At 52.1% G+C, this 17,156-nt stretch overlaps 10 protein-coding genes across 10 annotated transcripts; 4 read left to right on the top strand and 6 right to left on the bottom strand.

Annotated features, from left to right (window-relative positions):
* Nucleotides 1-660: 660 nt before the first annotated feature.
* On the top strand, nucleotides 661-1,856 carry N7498_004580 (60S ribosomal eL24 domain-containing protein; the record flags this gene model as incomplete). Its single annotated transcript, XM_058451642.1, has 3 exons — nucleotides 661-816; nucleotides 1,011-1,154; nucleotides 1,350-1,856. Coding segments are annotated over 3 exons (576 nt in total), but the record flags the coding sequence as incomplete, so codon positions are not given.
* A 652-nt stretch (nucleotides 1,857-2,508) lies between these two features.
* Nucleotides 2,509-3,144, bottom strand: gup1 (glucosamine 6-phosphate N-acetyltransferase; the record flags this gene model as incomplete). Its single annotated transcript, XM_058451641.1, has 2 exons — nucleotides 2,509-2,598; nucleotides 2,653-3,144. The coding sequence occupies 2 exons, from the start codon at nucleotides 3,142-3,144 to the stop codon at nucleotides 2,509-2,511; spliced, it is 582 nt and encodes a 193-aa protein (XP_058308179.1).
* A 581-nt stretch (nucleotides 3,145-3,725) lies between these two features.
* Nucleotides 3,726-5,662, bottom strand: N7498_004578 (class II fumarate hydratase; the record flags this gene model as incomplete). The annotated part of the gene is made up of 6 exons (XM_058451640.1): nucleotides 3,726-3,912; nucleotides 3,978-4,995; nucleotides 5,050-5,165; nucleotides 5,241-5,278; nucleotides 5,344-5,388; nucleotides 5,444-5,662. The coding sequence occupies 6 exons, from the start codon at nucleotides 5,660-5,662 to the stop codon at nucleotides 3,726-3,728; spliced, it is 1,623 nt and encodes a 540-aa protein (XP_058308178.1).
* Nucleotides 5,663-5,912: 250 nt separating this feature from the next.
* On the bottom strand, nucleotides 5,913-7,127 carry N7498_004577 (alpha/beta hydrolase; the record flags this gene model as incomplete). The annotated part of the gene is made up of 3 exons (XM_058451639.1): nucleotides 5,913-6,173; nucleotides 6,221-6,538; nucleotides 6,591-7,127. 3 exons carry the CDS (start codon nucleotides 7,125-7,127, stop codon nucleotides 5,913-5,915), a joined length of 1,116 nt encoding a protein of 371 aa, XP_058308177.1.
* Nucleotides 7,128-7,924: 797 nt separating this feature from the next.
* On the top strand, nucleotides 7,925-9,282 carry N7498_004576 (putative aspartate transaminase; the record flags this gene model as incomplete). Its single annotated transcript, XM_058451638.1, has 3 exons — nucleotides 7,925-9,004; nucleotides 9,059-9,164; nucleotides 9,218-9,282. 3 exons carry the CDS (start codon nucleotides 7,925-7,927, stop codon nucleotides 9,280-9,282), a joined length of 1,251 nt encoding a protein of 416 aa, XP_058308176.1.
* Nucleotides 9,283-9,715: 433 nt separating this feature from the next.
* On the bottom strand, nucleotides 9,716-11,128 carry N7498_004575 (putative chitin biosynthesis protein (Chs5); the record flags this gene model as incomplete). The annotated part of the gene is made up of 2 exons (XM_058451637.1): nucleotides 11,007-11,128; nucleotides 9,716-10,897 (listed from the first exon to the last, which is right to left on the bottom strand). The coding sequence occupies exons 1-2, from the start codon at nucleotides 11,076-11,078 to the stop codon at nucleotides 9,716-9,718; spliced, it is 1,254 nt and encodes a 417-aa protein (XP_058308175.1). The 5' UTR covers nucleotides 11,079-11,128.
* Nucleotides 11,129-11,426: 298 nt separating this feature from the next.
* Nucleotides 11,427-11,915, bottom strand: N7498_004574 (uncharacterized protein; the record flags this gene model as incomplete). Its single annotated transcript, XM_058451636.1, has 1 exon — nucleotides 11,427-11,915. The coding sequence occupies one exon, from the start codon at nucleotides 11,913-11,915 to the stop codon at nucleotides 11,427-11,429; it is 489 nt and encodes a 162-aa protein (XP_058308174.1).
* Nucleotides 11,916-12,494: 579 nt separating this feature from the next.
* N7498_004573 (translation initiation complex factor eIF1A) lies at nucleotides 12,495-13,130 on the top strand (the record flags this gene model as incomplete). Its single annotated transcript, XM_058451635.1, has 2 exons — nucleotides 12,495-12,515; nucleotides 12,702-13,130. The coding sequence occupies 2 exons, from the start codon at nucleotides 12,495-12,497 to the stop codon at nucleotides 13,128-13,130; spliced, it is 450 nt and encodes a 149-aa protein (XP_058308173.1).
* Nucleotides 13,131-14,010: 880 nt separating this feature from the next.
* N7498_004572 (GNAT family N-acetyltransferase) lies at nucleotides 14,011-14,558 on the top strand (the record flags this gene model as incomplete). The annotated part of the gene is made up of 2 exons (XM_058451634.1): nucleotides 14,011-14,293; nucleotides 14,365-14,558. The coding sequence occupies 2 exons, from the start codon at nucleotides 14,011-14,013 to the stop codon at nucleotides 14,556-14,558; spliced, it is 477 nt and encodes a 158-aa protein (XP_058308172.1).
* A 127-nt stretch (nucleotides 14,559-14,685) lies between these two features.
* Nucleotides 14,686-16,897, bottom strand: N7498_004571 (uncharacterized protein; the record flags this gene model as incomplete). Its single annotated transcript, XM_058451633.1, has 5 exons — nucleotides 14,686-15,186; nucleotides 15,250-16,232; nucleotides 16,283-16,537; nucleotides 16,596-16,730; nucleotides 16,777-16,897. 5 exons carry the CDS (start codon nucleotides 16,895-16,897, stop codon nucleotides 14,686-14,688), a joined length of 1,995 nt encoding a protein of 664 aa, XP_058308171.1.
* Between the last annotated feature and the right edge of the window lie 259 nt (nucleotides 16,898-17,156).

The raw sequence follows: 17,156 nt of genomic DNA, 5'->3' as shown, positions 1-17,156 counted from the left end.
TAATCCAGAGCTCTCGAGGGTAGAATACAAGATCAAATACATTGAGATTTTCGCAAAGGTCGATCACGAACTTGGTAACTTCGACTGTCACAATAACACAAATCTCAATTGAGGATAGCGATAAGTAATAGAATACTCTACTACAAATCTGCTATTAAAGCTATCGGCTGGTATGTGCAGGCTACAATTAAGAGTGCGACGAAGGTGATGAAACATGGCCGTGCAAACATTACGATGTGTACCGACATTCGTAGGTGCATTCGATGACATTGTCTCGACTATAGATAATTTATAAGATTAAATACATGGATGAAGGCCATTATCTGAAGGAAAGTGGTCGACAGATTCCAATCCAGGATCTTCCGGTACTCGAATGGGACCCGTCCATATTTTCGCGTCCGACTTGACACTTTCGGTGCAGCATTGGGCTTCAAGAGCAAAATTAAAGACTCAAATATGCAAGGTGCCACGAACCATCACAAAGAGCCTTCTCTATACAAAATCGTCAATTTATATTTAGAAATCATGGACTTGGCCTGTCCATGGCCAAGTAAAACGTCACATGTCCTAAAAGGGACTAGTTCGCCGATAAGCCCCTCCGATGCGGATCACGTGGTGATAGTCTCCAAAGGGCAGAGGGGATCACGTGTCGCACTTTAGCGAGGCGCACCACAATTGGACCCCAGCAGCGAGACAACCGCGATCCCCGATTTTCGACCATCACCAAACGCCAACCGACACCTCGTCAGCGCATCCCCCGTCAAGATGCGTACCTACGACGACTCCTTCAGCGGTCAGAAGATCTACCCTGGCAAGGTGCGTTCTTTATCCCCGTCGGTTTACGTTTGCGAGAGGAGGATTTGTGCGGAATCAACGGCATCATCACCACATCGCGATCCCACCACCACCTACGTTCTCGACTTGATCCCACGATTCCTTGGAATATTTGCGCACGCAACGTTTTGTTTTGAATCATTCGGGTGCTAACTTCGTCTTTTTGGTGTCAATAGGGTAAGCTGTACGTCCGTGGCGACAGCAAGATCTTCCGCTTCCAGAATGGCAAGTCCGAGTCGCTCTTCCTCCAGCGCAAGAACCCTCGCCGGATAGCTTGGACTGTCCTCTACCGTCGCCAGCACCGCAAGGGTATCTCTGAGGTCGGTCACCCGTTATCCCCTTGTATTTTGATGGATTGTGTGGCGGGGTTACAAGGCCGCTTTTTCGAGTTCGAATGGCCTACAACGACACTTGAATATTCGAAAATGCGGAGCAAGAGGAGGAATCACGATGCCACATGAGGAATGACGTATATCATTTGAGACGGATTGCTAACCAGGTTTTGGCATATACAGGAGGTTGCCAAGAAGCGTACCCGCCGTGTTGTGAAGCACCAGCGTGCCATCGTCGGTGCTTCCCTTGAGCAGATCAAGGAGCGCCGTGCCGTCCGCCCCGAGGCCCGCGAGGCCGCCCGCAAGCAGGCCATCAAGGATGCCAAGGAGAAGAAGGCCGCCGCCGAGTCCAAGAAGAAGGCCGAGAAGGCCAAGAACGCCGCCAAGGGTGGTGCTAAGCCCATCTCCAAGCAGGGTGCTAAGGGCTCTGCCCCCAAGGTCGCCGCCAAGTCCCGCTAAATTTGATTTCGGTTGGGAAATGGAGGTGTTCATTTGACGGTTGCGATATGATGGAACTTACGGGGACCAGCCTCGGGTCATTACCTTGTTTCTGAAACACTTTATGCAATTAAATGCGATGCAGAAAAATCGGGAACAAAGGAATCAACAAAATATCTCTACGCAAGATTTTGTCCATCTCTTCTGCCTTTGGCATCTAACTCTCTGGCAACTGCCATGAGCCTTTCAGTATTTCTCAGCGGAATTCTTGTCTTTTCCTCGTGTGGACTATGGATTTCGCGTGGGTTTGCCATAGGCCTTCCATATGCGACATACACAACGTAATTGAATGTCTGAACTATGTCTTCCAAAAATGGCCTTGCAGAAGCCTTGAATATAGAATTCTGTGTTGGTAATGACCTTGAAAAGTATGGCAGAATATTTGCATTTGTTAAATCGCCTCGCGTCTATGCTTCTACCATCGAAGTCGCGCTCTAGAATTATCGATTCCCAGACCAAACCCTGTCTGAGACATCAAAGGAAACGCTTATGATACAAACTTTAACGTCTGATAAACCAAAATGCCCCTCTCAAGATCCTCCATGCCTCGTAATCGTCGTCAACATGGCAAACCACAATAGGAGAGGCAAGGCGCCTCTGCCGATTGCAGGAATGACTGCCGAGATTGTCCAGCACCAAGAAACTCCCCAATTTCACCTTGCGCAGCGCGAAAGATGGGGCTCGAGCTTCATGATCAATGAAAGAGGCAAATCTATGGTTTTTCCACATGTATGGCTGTGCTTTGCATAGAGACACATGCCCTGATCACCCGAATATCCTGAACGCCTGACCGACCGGTCAAACAACCGAATCAAAAAAAAACAGATATAATACTAGACCAGACTCAGTAGTAGTGAGCCATTTCCAAACCGGCACGCTTGAAACCACACTTGACATAGAAGCCCTCGTTGGCCTCGGAGCAATCAAGAATGCTCTGCAAAAGATCAGCACCCGCATACGAATCAAAAATAGCACACGGCAAACATACCTTGTAACAACCAACCTGAGCAGCAACATGATCCAGAGCCTGAATAATGCGCAGACCCAACTTCTTGCCCTGCTGGTTCTTCTCAACCGCAATATCCTCAATGTGTCCCACCATACCAAGCGAGTGGATAAACTTGCGCTCGACAAGTAGACTGCCAGTGCCAACGACACGGTCTTCGCCATCGCACACAACAAGCAAGTAGTACTCGTCGTTACGGGAGCGGATCCAGTCGAAGCGCTTGTTCCATGCCTCCTCGCTGATCTCGCCGACGGTGGTCAGCACACGCAACACGTCGAGGTAGCCGCGGTGGAAGTCCGAGCGCAGGATCGGGCGGATGGTGTAGTCTGTTGGCAAGATCGTGATGACTTCGGAGGGAATGAGAGAAGCGGGGAAGAGAGGGCCGTCCTCGAGGTCAATGGAGGTCACTGTGGAGTTCATGATAGGCTTGGTAGGTTCAGAGATGATGGTTGTTGAGACATCGGGGGCAGCCATTGTTTTAATCGTGATGGTTTGAGGAGGTTGAGGGTTGAGATGAGGAGAGATTTGAGATCGCAGCGGGTTTCTTGTTGATTAGGAGACGGGCGAATCGCGGGGTTCAAGCGCAAGGGAGATCGATGAGGCGACAAGTATCGAGAAGGAGAATTGTGATTGAATTGAGTATGGACGAAGGAGTGGATCAAAGAAAGGAGAAGGAAGAAAATCGATCGGAGGATCGTCAACAGGTGCGGTCCACGGTTCGGCAACGTGAGACGCCCCTGATTTCTGCGGCTTCTATTTATGCGCCCTCCATGCAAGGGCGTCGGGGTGGCTTTTAGTGAATTCTTGAGCAGCAGATCCTTTCTCTAAAAAAGAATATGAACCATTGTATACAACGGCCTCTCTGATCTCTACAAGCCTCGTCGATAAGGCCGACCGGGGATGCTATTTATAAAGTGGCCAAAAATAGCCCCGCTATACGAGCTACGAGATCCGCAAAAAGATTCCAACAGAAATACAAAAATAGTTTCTTCAGTATACAGACCCTATCGGGACTTGTCTATAGTAGCACAGGGAGGACAACATCGGTGTTCCCTTTATTTCAACTCCTTGGGAGCCAGCATCAGCTCGGGACGGACGTGCTTGTCGAAGTCCTCCTCGCTGAGAGCCTTGAGCTCCATAGCGCTCTCCTTCAGGGTGATGCCCTTCTTGTGGGCGTTCTTGGCCACCTTAGAGGCCATGTCGTAGCCAATAACGGGGTTCAGGCAGGTCACGAGCATCAGACTATGTAGCAGGTTAGAGTTTTGCCATTGAACAAGGGGGGGAAGGGAGAGAAACTAGACACATACCTCTCGTGAAGAAGGGAGTTGATGCGCGACTCATTGGCCTCCAGGCCGTCCACCAGGTGGAGACGGAAGCTGTCCATGCCGTCGGACAGGATGCGCACGCTGTGGAGCAGGTTGCGGATCATGACGGGCTTGAAGACGTTCAGCTCGAACTGGCCGTTCATGCCGCCGATGGTCGCGGCGACGTGGTTACCCATAACCTGGGCGCAGACCATGGTGAGAGACTCGCACTGGGTGGGGTTAACCTTGCCGGGCATGATGGACGAGCCGGGCTCGTTCTCGGGGAGGATCAGCTCGCCCAGACCGCAGCGGGGGCCGGAGCCGAGGTAGCGCACATCCTGGGCGATCTTGAACAGCGAGGCGGCGAGAGTGTTCAGGGAGCCGGAGGCCTCGACGATGGAGTCGTGGGCGGCCAGGACCTCAAACTTGTTGGGGGCGGTCTTGAACTCGGTGCCGGTCATCTTGCTGATCTCGGCGGCAACGGCCTCGTCGAAGCCCTTGAAGGTGTTCAGACCGGTACCGACGGCGGTACCACCCTGAGCGAGGAAGCGAAGGTGGGGGAGGCTGGCCTCAACGCGCTCGACGTTGCGATCCAGCTGGGCGACGTAGCCGGAGAACTCCTGGCCCAGAGTGAGGGGAGTGGCATCCTGCAAGTGGGTACGGCCAATCTTGATCAGGTGCTCGAACTTCTCGACCTTCTCCTGCAGAGCGTTGCGCAGGGCCTTGAGGGAGGGCAGGAGGGTGTTCTCGAGTTCAACAACGGCGGCAATGTGCATGACGGTAGGGAAGGAGTCGTTGGAGGAGGCCGACATGTTGACGTGGTCATTGGGGTGGACGGGCTTCTTGGTACCCATGGTGCCACCCATGATCTCAATGGCGCGGTTGGAGATGACTTCGTTGGAGTTCATGTTGGACTGGGTACCGGAGCCGGTCTGCCAGACAACCAGAGGGAAGTGGTCCAGCAGCTTGCCCTCGGCGACCTCAGCGGCGGCCTGTTTGATGGCCTCACCAATCTTGGGGTCTGGGTATCGTTAACAACCCGACCTGATCCAATATGTCACTATCTACCACTTACCAAGGCCGTACTTCATGTTGACGGTAGCGGCAGCACCCTTGAGGATACCGAAGGCCTTGACCACGGGGGCGGGCATGCGGTCCTGGGGCTGGTTGATGTCGAAGTTGCCCAGGGAGCTGTTTCCAATACCGTCTTAGTCTTCCCGCACTCTATTCCATTGCGTTCGAGATAATATCGTCGGGGTGTCTTACCGCTGGGTCTGGGCACCCCAGTACTTGTCTCCAGGGACCTAAACACAAGACCTCAGTTAGTTTCTGCGGAGAATATCGCGGGGATTTCAACGACGTCACCTACCTGGATCTCGCCAAAGGCATCGCTCTCAGTACGAGAACCCGAAGACTAGACATGTAGCGCATTAGTGAGGACTGCGGGCGCAAACAGCGACTTCTCCTACCATGGTGACGGTTGTGCTGAAGGCTCTCTTGTTGTTGTTCAGGAACTGGAGGCGGGGAAACTGTCCGAACTGACGGCTATTGGAACTAAGAGCTCGGGAAACGGCCGGAGAGCGAGCAGCGACCGACAGAAGGTTGCGGGCTGCGGGGTTGGCAGCTCTGGTCGCATGTGTTAAGGTGGCCATAGAGCGCACCGCGGCTCGGGAGGAAGCAGGGTTCATGATTGCAATGTGTGAAGCTGTGCTACCCAGAAGATGGAAGGTAAGTGCCCAATTGGCTTCGCTCGCGATGGGTCAAGGGGTTAAAGGCAGACACTGTCCCTTAAAAAAAAACAAAAAACGAAACTCGACTCCGACTCGCAAAGCCGAAACTTCCCGGTATCGGCATGACACGCTGACGCGGGCCGTCCAAGCGCAAACCCGTGTATTATTGGTAATTATGTGTTCGGTGCGGTCACCCGCTCCTATACATTCATCCGTGGAGCAACTCGCGCTTCAACGCTTCGATCACCCTCTCCCTGTACAGACGCCCACTATCCAGGATCCCCTCAAGTGACGGGAACGTATGCGGTGTACCCGTATATCGATACAACTCGACACGATTTCCCGCAGCCTCGAGCTTGGCCGCATATACTTCTCCTTCGTCGCGTAGAGGATCCAGCTCCGCCGTTGAGACCAGCGCAGGGGCCAAGTCCTGAAAATTGGGGGCGAGCATCGGCGATATTCTCCAGTCCTGATGTATTCAGCTTGGCATCCCCAGATTCAACCATTGAGACTCACATCTTCTGATGCCGCCGGTCGAGGCACCCCTAGGAAGTGTCGATGGAAGTATGCCATCCGCGCCGTAGGAAGTGCCGGCGTAAACTCCATCTCTCGATATGAATCATAAGGACAATTCTCACGATCGAATTTACCATCCGGTGTAAAGACACTGTGCAAGTCGCACACTGGCACGCTCAGGATCTGTAGGCGCAGAGGTATCTGCGCGTCTCGACACAGATGACCGAGAACAGCAGCGAGGTGACCTCCGGCAGACGGACCGCCAACAGCGAATCGGTCTGGATCGAGTGTGAACTCATCGGCTTTCTGGGAGTGGATCTAGATAGATCGGGTCAGATGCTGCAAAATCAGGTCCATCGAGTGTGCATACCCAATTGAAAGCCGCCCAGCAATCATCCACGGGAATAGGAAACCGATGTTCAGGTGACAGCCGATAATCGACATCGAAAACAACCACATCCCCATCGAGAGCGCACACGAGCCTTTTGCAATAATCATGGTCAGTATTGAGGCCTCCAAAAACCCATCCACCGCCGTGGAAATTGATATAGGCCGCTCTCGTCACAGGCTGGCCCTGATCATCAATTTTGGGTGCTGGCTCGAAGATGCGAATAGTGATCTCTCCTCCCTCCACGGGGCATTGCTGTTCCGTGATTCGGAAGACATCGGGCCCTGGTTCGTTGCCATAGAAGATAGTGTACTTTGCCGGGTCCTTGCGATACTCTTCTATCGGCACTTCATGAGTATGCAGGCGTCCAACATTGTACTTGTTGTAGTACTCGACGTAGACAGGGTCAAACCGGGGCAGAAGCTCTTCCGGGATGGTATTGTGAAGAGGTTGTCGGATTTCCTGAGCACGAAATTCGTGCAGGGCAGGATCCCCACGATAGCACTTTTGCTGAGCCATTTTGAGTTGGATATACGAAGTTAGTGAACACTTGAAAGAGTCAAGAATCTCGGGTATGCAGGGCCATGTTTATGACTGATTGGTTACTCCTCACGTTGAACAAGCCATGCGGGGTTATTGTCCTTCCTTTATCAACTTCTCCTCAGGCCGATACAACGTCAGTCTCCGCAGAGTCGGTCAGCATCGACTGGTCTTTACAATCGTCCATGGGTGTTCTGTTTGTTTTCTTTGCCAATGGCGAGATGTGGGGACAACGACCCGGTCATCTATATATATCCGCTACCATAAATTTACCCAGCCTCGGAGCATCAGCCCTCTTTCTTAAAACTCATTTTTCTGCATTATATCTTGCACAGAAAACATATAGAAAAGATTTCATGACATATGTCAGAGAAAGATAAAGCAAGGCCATTTACCGATCTCGGAAGGGGTCAATTCGCTCCCATTTGATCACGTTCTACGCTGATCTTCTAACTTTACTAGCCCCAGGGCCAAGATCTGTCGAACTCTTCCAGATTTGTCCCCTACCCAGTTCATCCATCCAGGTTATTGGCGGCAGGCTGGATCTTATGACAACCCAAAGCATGATGGCATGTCGAAAGCGTGAAAGAGCTGGGGAACCGGCACTAAGTGGGACTTCCCGAGGGGCAAAAAAAGAGAACGGCGATATCGGTTGACTCAGCGTCGACCAACTCCGATTTTGTCACCTTATACTCGCAATTCTCTCCCAACACGTTGGCTTCCCGAAGCAAGCGACTGAACGATTCGAATCCTCAATTGCTCCGATACACTTCACCATGGCCTCTGTCCCCACTCGTCTCAATGTGGCCCCGGTCCCGCCGGACGAGATCTTCGCCTTGAACGGTGCCTACTTCGCAGATACCTACCCCCAGAAAGTCAGCCTCGGTGTTGGCGTCTACCGCACAGATGACGGCAAGCCGTGGCCGCTGCCAGTCGTCCAGAAGGCCGAGAAGGAATTGGAGAAGGACAATGACCTTATGCGCCACGAGTACACAACGATCGAGGGCGACGTTCCGTTCCTGAAGATTGCACGGGACTTGATGTTCGGCTTTGAGGGAGAGGGTAAGGATGAGGCGGCCAAGGCCCGCGTCGCCTCCGTGCAGACCGTCGCCGGCACTGGTGCCAACCACCTGGGTGCCGTGTTCCTGGCCCATCACTACAAGCCTCCTACCGTCTGGCTGTCCAACCCGTCGTGGGCGAACCACATGACTATCTGGGAGCTGGCCGGCGTGCCCCGCAAGACATACCCATACTACCACGCCGCGACCCGGTCCTTCGACTTCGAGGGTATGATGTCGACCCTCGAGTCCGAGGCACAGGAGGGCGATGCGGTTCTGCTGCACGCCTGCGCACATAACCCCACCGGCCTGGACCCGAACAAGGAGCAGTGGATTGCCATCGCAGACCTGTGCGAGCGCAAGAAACTCTTCCCCTTCTTCGACTCGGCATACCAGGGCTTCGCATCGGGATCCGTCGAGGAGGACGCCTGGGCGGTTCGCTACTTCTTCAACAACAAACCCGACATGGAGATGTGCGTGGCACAGAGTTTCTCCAAGAACTTCGGCCTGTACGGCCAGCGTGTTGGTGCCTACCACTACGTTCTTAACCGCAATGCTACTGCCATTCGTGACGTTGTCGTCAACAACCTCTGCCACTTGATCCGTGGCGAGTTCTCCATGGGCCCGCGCATTGGATGCAGCATCGTTAAAAAGATTATGAACAGCGAGGAGTTGGTCGCAGACTGGCACCAGGACCTGCAGGTTATGAGTTCGCGTATCAAGACTATGCGCCAGGCTCTGTATGACGAGTTGATTCGCCTCAAGACTCCTGGTACCTGGGAACACATCATTGAGCAGGTGAGCTTAGCGTCGTCATCCACCATGAATCAACTTGCTAATCGACCTGTACAGAATGGCATGTTCTCTTACACCGGTCTTACCCCCAAGCAAGTCTACGCTCTCAAGGACAAGTACCACATCTACCTACTCAAGTCCGGCCGTGCCTCCATCAGCGGCTGTAAGCAGCTCCACCCTGTAATTTTGGAAATATAATGCTAACACTGCGTCCAGTGAGCGAAAAGAACGTCAAGTACGTGGCACAGGCCATTGACGACGTCATCCGCAACGTGCTTTAAGCCAGCACATACATTTGGATCAGAAATTTGGGTGCAGTTGCACATCTTGCATGAAACACGGGCTCATTGTGGCAATTTGACATGCATTAGGCGGCTTATCTGACCTTTTTACGACTGTTGATGATAGAATTCATAGAGAATGACAGCCCGGCCCTTTGGGTCGCTGCATACCATCCAGACTTGAACAATCCCCTAGAATCATATTGAAAATGTGAGGTTTGCATTAAGAAAGCTATCTACTGTACAAAAAACAGCAAGGCAGGAAAAAACCAAGGCGAGCGTTGCACTTCATAACTAAAACCTCTACCTATAAAAAGAGCCCAGACTCGGTGGACGTGAAGCTGTACTGGATATAGTCGTAGACCCGCCGGACTGCTCGACGGAACAAGGCGCAAAGGTCGATATGTTGGAAGAATGGTGAGACAAACGGCCACTAGAGGGGAACTTCGTTGAAGTCGCCTTCGCCCTCTTTGCCTTTGCTCTTGGAGCTTTGAGTATCTGTCGATGAAGTGTCCCCTTCGGGCATGTGCTGCGGGAATGTAGTCTCCTTGCTTTCGTCTTCTTTGCTCTCTGAAGCTTCTTCTGGTTCACCCGCTTTCTCTTCTGATCCAGGTACAGGCTCCGAGTCGCCATTTGTCCAAACGGGTGCCTCTTCCTTGTCAGACTCGTCCTTGGGTGGCGGTGGAGGGGGCGCCTCGTCTTCATCTTCCGATCCAACCTCCTGTGTCTGTGCTTGCGGTTGACCGCTTGTCTCGCCCCCAGGGAAAGGCGTCAGAGGCGGTTCTTCAGGAATCTGGTCTTCCCGCCGAGGAGACTGGAGTTGTTCACTAGGTCGGCTCTGGTTGGCGAGTGTTGCAGTAGATAGGGTGGAGGTGGTCCTTTGGTGGGAAGCGCCGTGGATCGTGCTGAGATGGCGGGCCTTGGGGTCCGCACCGAGATAGTAGCCGCGCACGCCGACAATCGTGCCCTCAGACTCGCACGCGTCTACCCACTCTGGAACGACAACGGGAATGTTCATTTCCACAGCCTTCTCCCACAAAGGGCCCCGACCCTCGGTGCAAACAAAGTGTGTAGTGTCAATCCGGACCGAGTCAATCATCTTGCCGCCAATGCGGTCCAGAGCGGTTCCTAAAGCTTCCTTGCGCTGCGGATCGAGAACTCCAGGGGTGACGGTAATACCGGACAGGTCGGTCATTTTGTGTGTCCGACAAGTCAGCTTCTCCGACTGGTAGGTACCAGCGGTTGTGCGCAAGACGAGGTGGAAAGTGTACTCGGAGTGTATCGCCAGGCCGGAAATCTTAGTGCTGCGTGTCTCCAGGGGACGGGGTATCGAGCCAGCCTTGGAGCCATTGCGGTAGAGTGAGAGTGATTTCAAGGACGCGGTTGCCAGGTCGATTGGGTCCCACTCGAGGACGAGTGAGGTCTGAGTAGCGTTGCGCAGGCGGAGAACAGGCGGCGACGGGGTCTTCACACCGTAGGTATTCAAGATGCGCTTCTGGAGGGACTGGAAGGCAGATGTGTTGGCGGTCTCAGCTGCGTGGTTGCGCGCAACGGTGATGTCGACGATGCTGCCGGATGAGATGTTGTTCGGGAGGAGGACTGAAGGAAATTCGATCTGTATTCGCCTTAGTTAGCATGCCATTGGTACTGGTCATCTCGCGCAACGGTCGCAGGCAACAGTTCCCCATGTTTGGGGTTCAGGCGACCAGGGGGCTGGAGCTTACAAGGCGGTTGTCCTGGGTAAGGAGCACGGCGACGCCGGCATCTACCTTGCCGACTGTCAAGGAGACCAGCATGGTGGAAGGAGTTTAGGAGATTGTGAGGGTTGGGTGGTAGATGGAGATGGGGAAAGCGTGGTTGTCAGGTACGGGTGTTGATTCCGCCAGATCGGCATTAGCGAGGCTCGAGGCAGCGGGAGTTTAAGGTACGTTCTATATTTATTCCGCCAACAAAGAACGTAATTTAGGGAGTTTTAAGATAATTTGAGAGTGAAGATAATGTACATTTCCCATTTCAAGTAGGGATACAAATATTGCAAATATAGGATGCGGGATAATCTCAGCCACAAAACGCCATGCAATACTGGTCCTCCAAAATGTACAGGTAGGGAGTCGTAATATAGTACATAAAAATGTTGCAAATCATCAAGCCCTTTCAAACCCAGGGGGAACTTCAGACCCCTTGGATACGACCCGATTATGAACTGCGCGCTGTTTTAAGAGGCTCTCCAAGACCGAGTGTGCATCCTGTTGGACCGTCTTGAAGCTCTGTTTAGCGAGTGACGGGCGAACGATGAGATCCAGAGAGCCCGTGAGGGCATCTTGTGGAGGTAGCAAAGTAGATGAGGGTAACGGTGTTCCTAAGTGGTCGAAACCTTTGTCTTTCAAGGCTTGTTCAAAAGCAAGGCGTGCCCTTCGAGCACACCAGGAGCGAATCACCCGTTTGAGCTGCGTAATATGCGACACGGATACCCGCCACCACAGAGCATTCCGATCTCGAGTCATCCATGCGTGTGTGATTTTCGGGGCAATCGGGTGTGTGGGAGATCCCATGTAACGTGCGGCGACTGGAGGAATAACATGTTTGGAACTGTAAAGCAGGCTCAGAGTGCTGCTTGAAGCAGTCAACTTCATGGTGTAGGCTTAACGGTGGCAAGGGGTTGCAGAGTCGAGGTGCCGGTGATTCAGATAGGAGCAACCAATCTGTACCATAGCGACTCGTAGGAAAGGTTCATTGAGGAAATTCGGAGGCCGCTGAGTCTATGCGCTCAGGATGATCGATGGGGTCGCGCGCTCACTTGTTGCAACGAGGAGCTGCGAGATCGTGAGCGCAGATTGGCAAAAAATCAATCGTGTAATGTAATTTCCGATATTGCAGCTGCAGGTCCGCACCCCAACACCGGTTGAAGCTCAGAAAGGACGCCGGTTCTACATCGCGTCCTCATCTTTTTCTGCCGAGACCGAGTCGGGCGGTGACGGCCTCACCGATCAGGCATTAAATTGCCACACAAAGCGGCTGTGTGCCTGATTAGGTAAGTGCAGATTTGAATGACACCGATCCCCCACTTAAGACCGCGCTCTTTCCTTTTCTCTCGACCCAAGACATCCGGGGACTTACCCATTTTTTTTCTCTAACGTCGTTTTTTGACGGAGAAATATCACGCACCGACACATAGCGAGACTCGAGTCCAGTGAAGGTCATACCCCGCCGCTATGCCCAAGAACAAGGGAAAGGTAAGCGCGCAAAACATTCAGCCCCTCTCTGGAATGTGTCGCCCCCGCCACCATCTCTCCCTGAGTTGTCGACCCCCAGTAGTCACACCTTGTGGATGGATGGTTATGGCGGAGGGAAAGACTTTCATACCCAAGTCTCTGCACACCGCACAAATGACGTACAAAATCTGACAATTTTGAAAATAGGGCGGTAAGAACCGTCGTCGTGGAAAGAACGAGAACGACAACGAGAAGCGTGAACTCGTCTTCAAGGAGGAGGGCCAGGAGTATGCTCAGGTCGTGAAGATGCTGGGCAACGGTCGTCTCGAGGCTCTCTGCTTCGACGGCGAGAAGCGTCTGGCTCACATCCGTGGCAAGATGCGCAAGAAGGTCTGGATCAACCAGGGTGACATCATCCTCCTCTCTCTCCGTGATTACCAGGACGAGAAGGGCGACGTGATCATGAAGTACACCGCCGACGAGGCCCGTTCTCTCAAGGCCTACGGTGAGCTGCCTGAGCACGCCAAGATCAACGAGACCGACACCTACGCCAACGACGGTCTCGAGGACAACGTCGAGTTCGACGAGGACCGCGAGAGCGAGGACGAGAAGGAAATTGATGTCGACGAGCTCTAAGCTCCCCCTTTCACCCCGCAGAGCTCGATGCTCTGTCCTGCAACAGTGCTATGGAAAACCTTTTCGTGGCGCTTCCTATGTACCGCCGACTCCTCATACACTGCCGACATTGGCCCAGCGCCGTGGTCACCATGCTGCCGATCAACCCCGGCATTCTAACACCGTCTTCGGTCATTGTTCGTTCGTTTTCGATCGAATAGCATGAGCACCTTTCAACCAGTTCACGACGCTGGTCTTCCTCGGCCCTGAATGAGACACAGGGCATCTCTCCCCACACGGCGGCTACGACAATCTACCAGGGCACGAAGCAATCGACAAAAAGACTTTCGGGATCTAGATGACGGCGGATATGGGCTTCTGGAGTCTTTCACACTTCTTTCATTTCCATACCTGTCTTTGTCTGTTACTCGGAGTCGTGCTTCAGAGAAAAGTGATTGCAACACGCATGATGAACCTGTGTGTTTGTTTTTTGCATTACTTGCATGCTTTATCCTCTATTAAGCCTTTCTTTCCTTCCATTCCTTTCATAGAGTTATGAAACAGGTTATGAGAATTGAAAATACTCCAGTATAGAATCTTTTATTGTAAAACTCCCAGCCAAACTGGCAATTAGATAGTACATCTTTAGCTGACGCCAAGTAAAAGCCAGTGCGGGTCCTGCTCGGCTTTGTTGACCAGTCGTAAGCTCCGTTTACGGCGTGGGAATATACAAGGCCACCTATCTTTCATGCCCTACAAGTATAAAACCATGTCGTAGAATTCATTCTCCTTTGGAAATATGTTGTCTCGAACATTCAGCTCTCGCCTGAAACATCACAATCTGATAAGCAATTCCAACAGATCCTATATCTCTAATTTGCGACGCATCCAATTCTCAACAATGGCTTCATCAGAGGAGTTCAAGATCACAAAGCTCAATCGCAATGACTTCGACGAATGGTCCGCCCTGTTCAGGGGGTACATCGACTTTTATGAGACCTCCATCCCGGAAGATCAGTACGAAAAGACCTTTGAGCGAATCTTGGACGCCGAATCCGACTTGTACGGCTTGGTGATGAGACAGCAGAACGCGGGAGAATCGACGGATGGAAAGATGATTGCGATTGCGCATTTCTTCCCTCAGCAGACTCCGTGGAGCGAGAAGAAGATCATGCTTTTGAATGGTAGGTTATCTACGTCATGAAATCCACGCTGAGTATTTGCCGTCGGTCGATTAACTAACGAAATGTTGTAGATCTCTTTGTTGACCCATCGCTGAGAGGAAAGGGTCAGGGTCGCAAGATGATTCAGGCAGTCGCAGATGCTTCCAAGGAGATGGGATGCTTCCGTCTTCAGTGGATGACGAAACATGATAACGTTGCTGCACGTCGGCTCTATGATACGATGGCTGAGGCTGCATTTGTTCAGTATCGAATGGGTCTAGATTAAATTTGCTCACAATACTTCATTATTGCTAAAAGGAAATCCATATGCTTCAAGAATCTTCGGACAGCAAGTCTATCTGCTTTAATCATTGTTTGCCTTAATAAGTACATAGAATATATGCAAGAAGTATTCATGAACCCAAACTGCCATCTCCACCCGTGGATCCCTTTACACAATCCCCACCTCCAAACATCGCCTTCGCAGCAGCCTGCCAGACCGTCTCCCGCTGCAAATAATTCTCAACAGTGTAGAATAAGCGACACTCGGCAGCTTCATAGACAAACTGCAGTGGAGTCCGGTCATCGTCTGGATCGTACTCGTTCCGCAGATTGACACTGCCGCTCCACGCGAATGATGGAGCCAAACTGGGGCTGGATTCGTTGAATTTCTTCCACTCTGCTGGAGTAAGGAGAGCCGACGAGGTGTTGATAGACTTTTGAATCAATTGGTTCGCTTGTGTGATGTAGCCATTAATGTAATTGATACCCAACGATTGGCCGCCCTTTACGCCGCCGACGCCTTGCATGGGTGCTTGGCTAGGACGACCGCCGAAGGTGATAGTGCGGACGCCTTGGCGTTTCATCAGTTTGACGAAGAAGGCACAGGTTGAGACGCAGTCACTGTCAGTGATCTAGATGAGAATGTTAGTACGTTCTCCATAGGTATAGAGATAGCAATAATTGGAAACACCCACAATGGCAATGTTCTCCGCTGAGAACAACGGCTGACTAGGATTCAGAGAAGCAGGTCCATATCCGTTGATGGGGAAGGTGTTGGTCGATGTAGCGGTGTAATTGAAGTTAGCTAGCAAGCTAGAAGAGGAGCTGCCCAGGATCTCATGCGGACCATAAAGGTCCTCCCAGGAACTAAAGCCGCTCTTTTGATCCGGGCGAACCATCTGCTTATAGGCAAAAACGTTACTCGAGTCCAGCTCGGTGTCCCGCGAGTACGCCTTGGTGAGATACTTGGCAGAATCGTGGGCCCGGTACCGCGTCGCGGTGTAGGGAAAGGCATCTGGGAAGAAGATTCGGGATAGATCGATGCCGATGGACATGTATCCGCCCGGGTTTGCGGCAACGTCAATCAGGATATTCTTCTTTCCTGCCGCGGTGGCATTTCGCAAAAAATCAGTGGCAACTTGCGCGGCCTCCTTTGGGCTAGAGGAGAAAGTGGGGAGGAACATGATTCCTGCGTCTTGGAGGCCGGTGATATTAGAGAAGTAGCCCGCGATGGAGTTTTCTGAGTTGCGCCATTCGGTATCTGGGAGCCCGCTGATTTCGGAGGCTTCTTCTGCACCAGAGGAGGAGGTAGAAGCTGAAGGCAAGCTCTGGGGAAGGCAATTGACCGTGTACAATTCCGTGCCATTTTGATAGGAGAAATATCTCTCATTTGGCGAGGCCATTCTCTCCACTGTTTGGGTAGTTCCATTGCTGTACTTGAGGCCGAGATGCGAGCCGTCAGTCCAGTCAGCAGTGGTATACCAGGTGCCGTTCTCATCAGTGGGAGTGTTAGTGACGCTGCGGGCCAATGCTGGGAACACTCGGTTGTACTGCGCATCACGGTCTTGCAGACTTTGGAGAGAAGCGTATGATTCAAGGTATTCAGCCACTTCAGTACCATTGATGGACTCGAGGGGTGACACGTTTTTGGCACCTCCTTGATATAGCTGCGCATCGCCTGGGATCGAATTAGCATTGAATCAGTGAGGTACAGTCGTGATAACGTACTCAGAGTGTACACCTGTGGCAGCGAGAGTCCGTCTGTCGAAATGGACACAAGTGGCATATCAATCACATAGTTGAAGATAGACTGCGAGCATAGTTGGAAGCTCAAGTGACCATCATAGGCCGACTTGATGAGATGAGATACCTCCAAATCCATTTCGAATTGACTAGAATAGCCGTTGCTGTTAACCTTGTCCAAAATCGAACCAATTCCTCCAAGAAGATCCGTAGGTGGCATCGTATAGCCAGACGGAGGGTCTATCGGTCGATGTTAGTTGGATTAAAGCCACAGGGTATCGAAATTTCGAGTTCATACGCTTCAAAATATCAACGGTCGACTGGAATTCGAGAATCTTGCGAACTTGAGTGAGGAAAGTTACCGCACGGCTAGAGTCAAAGGGCATAGACATTAAACATTGATGCGCCAGATCGTGGGGAACTTTAGCGCCGACTGCGACCGTTAGCTGCATTCCTCAATCAGCTAGCCGTAGACGGACCTTTGTTTTGATTGGCGTCCGAGACCAGATTGGTGATCTGCGCGCACGGCTCGACATCACGAGTATGTAGGGCCCGAGCAGCCGCAGCCAGCGAGATCAGCAAGGGCACCTTGAAATGCATGGTTGTGATGTTGAAGACATCAAGTGAAAAGTGACGATATGGGGGAGTCTCGGGTCTCCACTCCCAGGGGCTTCGGTGGACCCTTGCGTGTTTGTTCCTATTTTGGCCGATCTGCGCCAAGACGTGTTGCAGTCGTCGTTGAAATCTCCTGTCTGGATGTCTCGGATCCTTTGTTGTCGTGTCGTGGCGTTTGTAGTGGAACGTTACATATCGAGTAATATTACTGCTTCTACGCTCCAAGGGGTTACGTCGTGCTACC

Source organism: Penicillium cinerascens, assembly GCF_028974065.1.
Source record: "Penicillium cinerascens strain IBT 15544 chromosome Unknown contig_5_segment0_segment0, whole genome shotgun sequence".
Lineage (NCBI taxonomy): Eukaryota > Fungi > Ascomycota > Eurotiomycetes > Eurotiales > Aspergillaceae > Penicillium > Penicillium cinerascens.
Note: the sequence above shows the minus strand (reverse complement) of the source record. Positions and strands in the feature narration are given on the sequence as shown.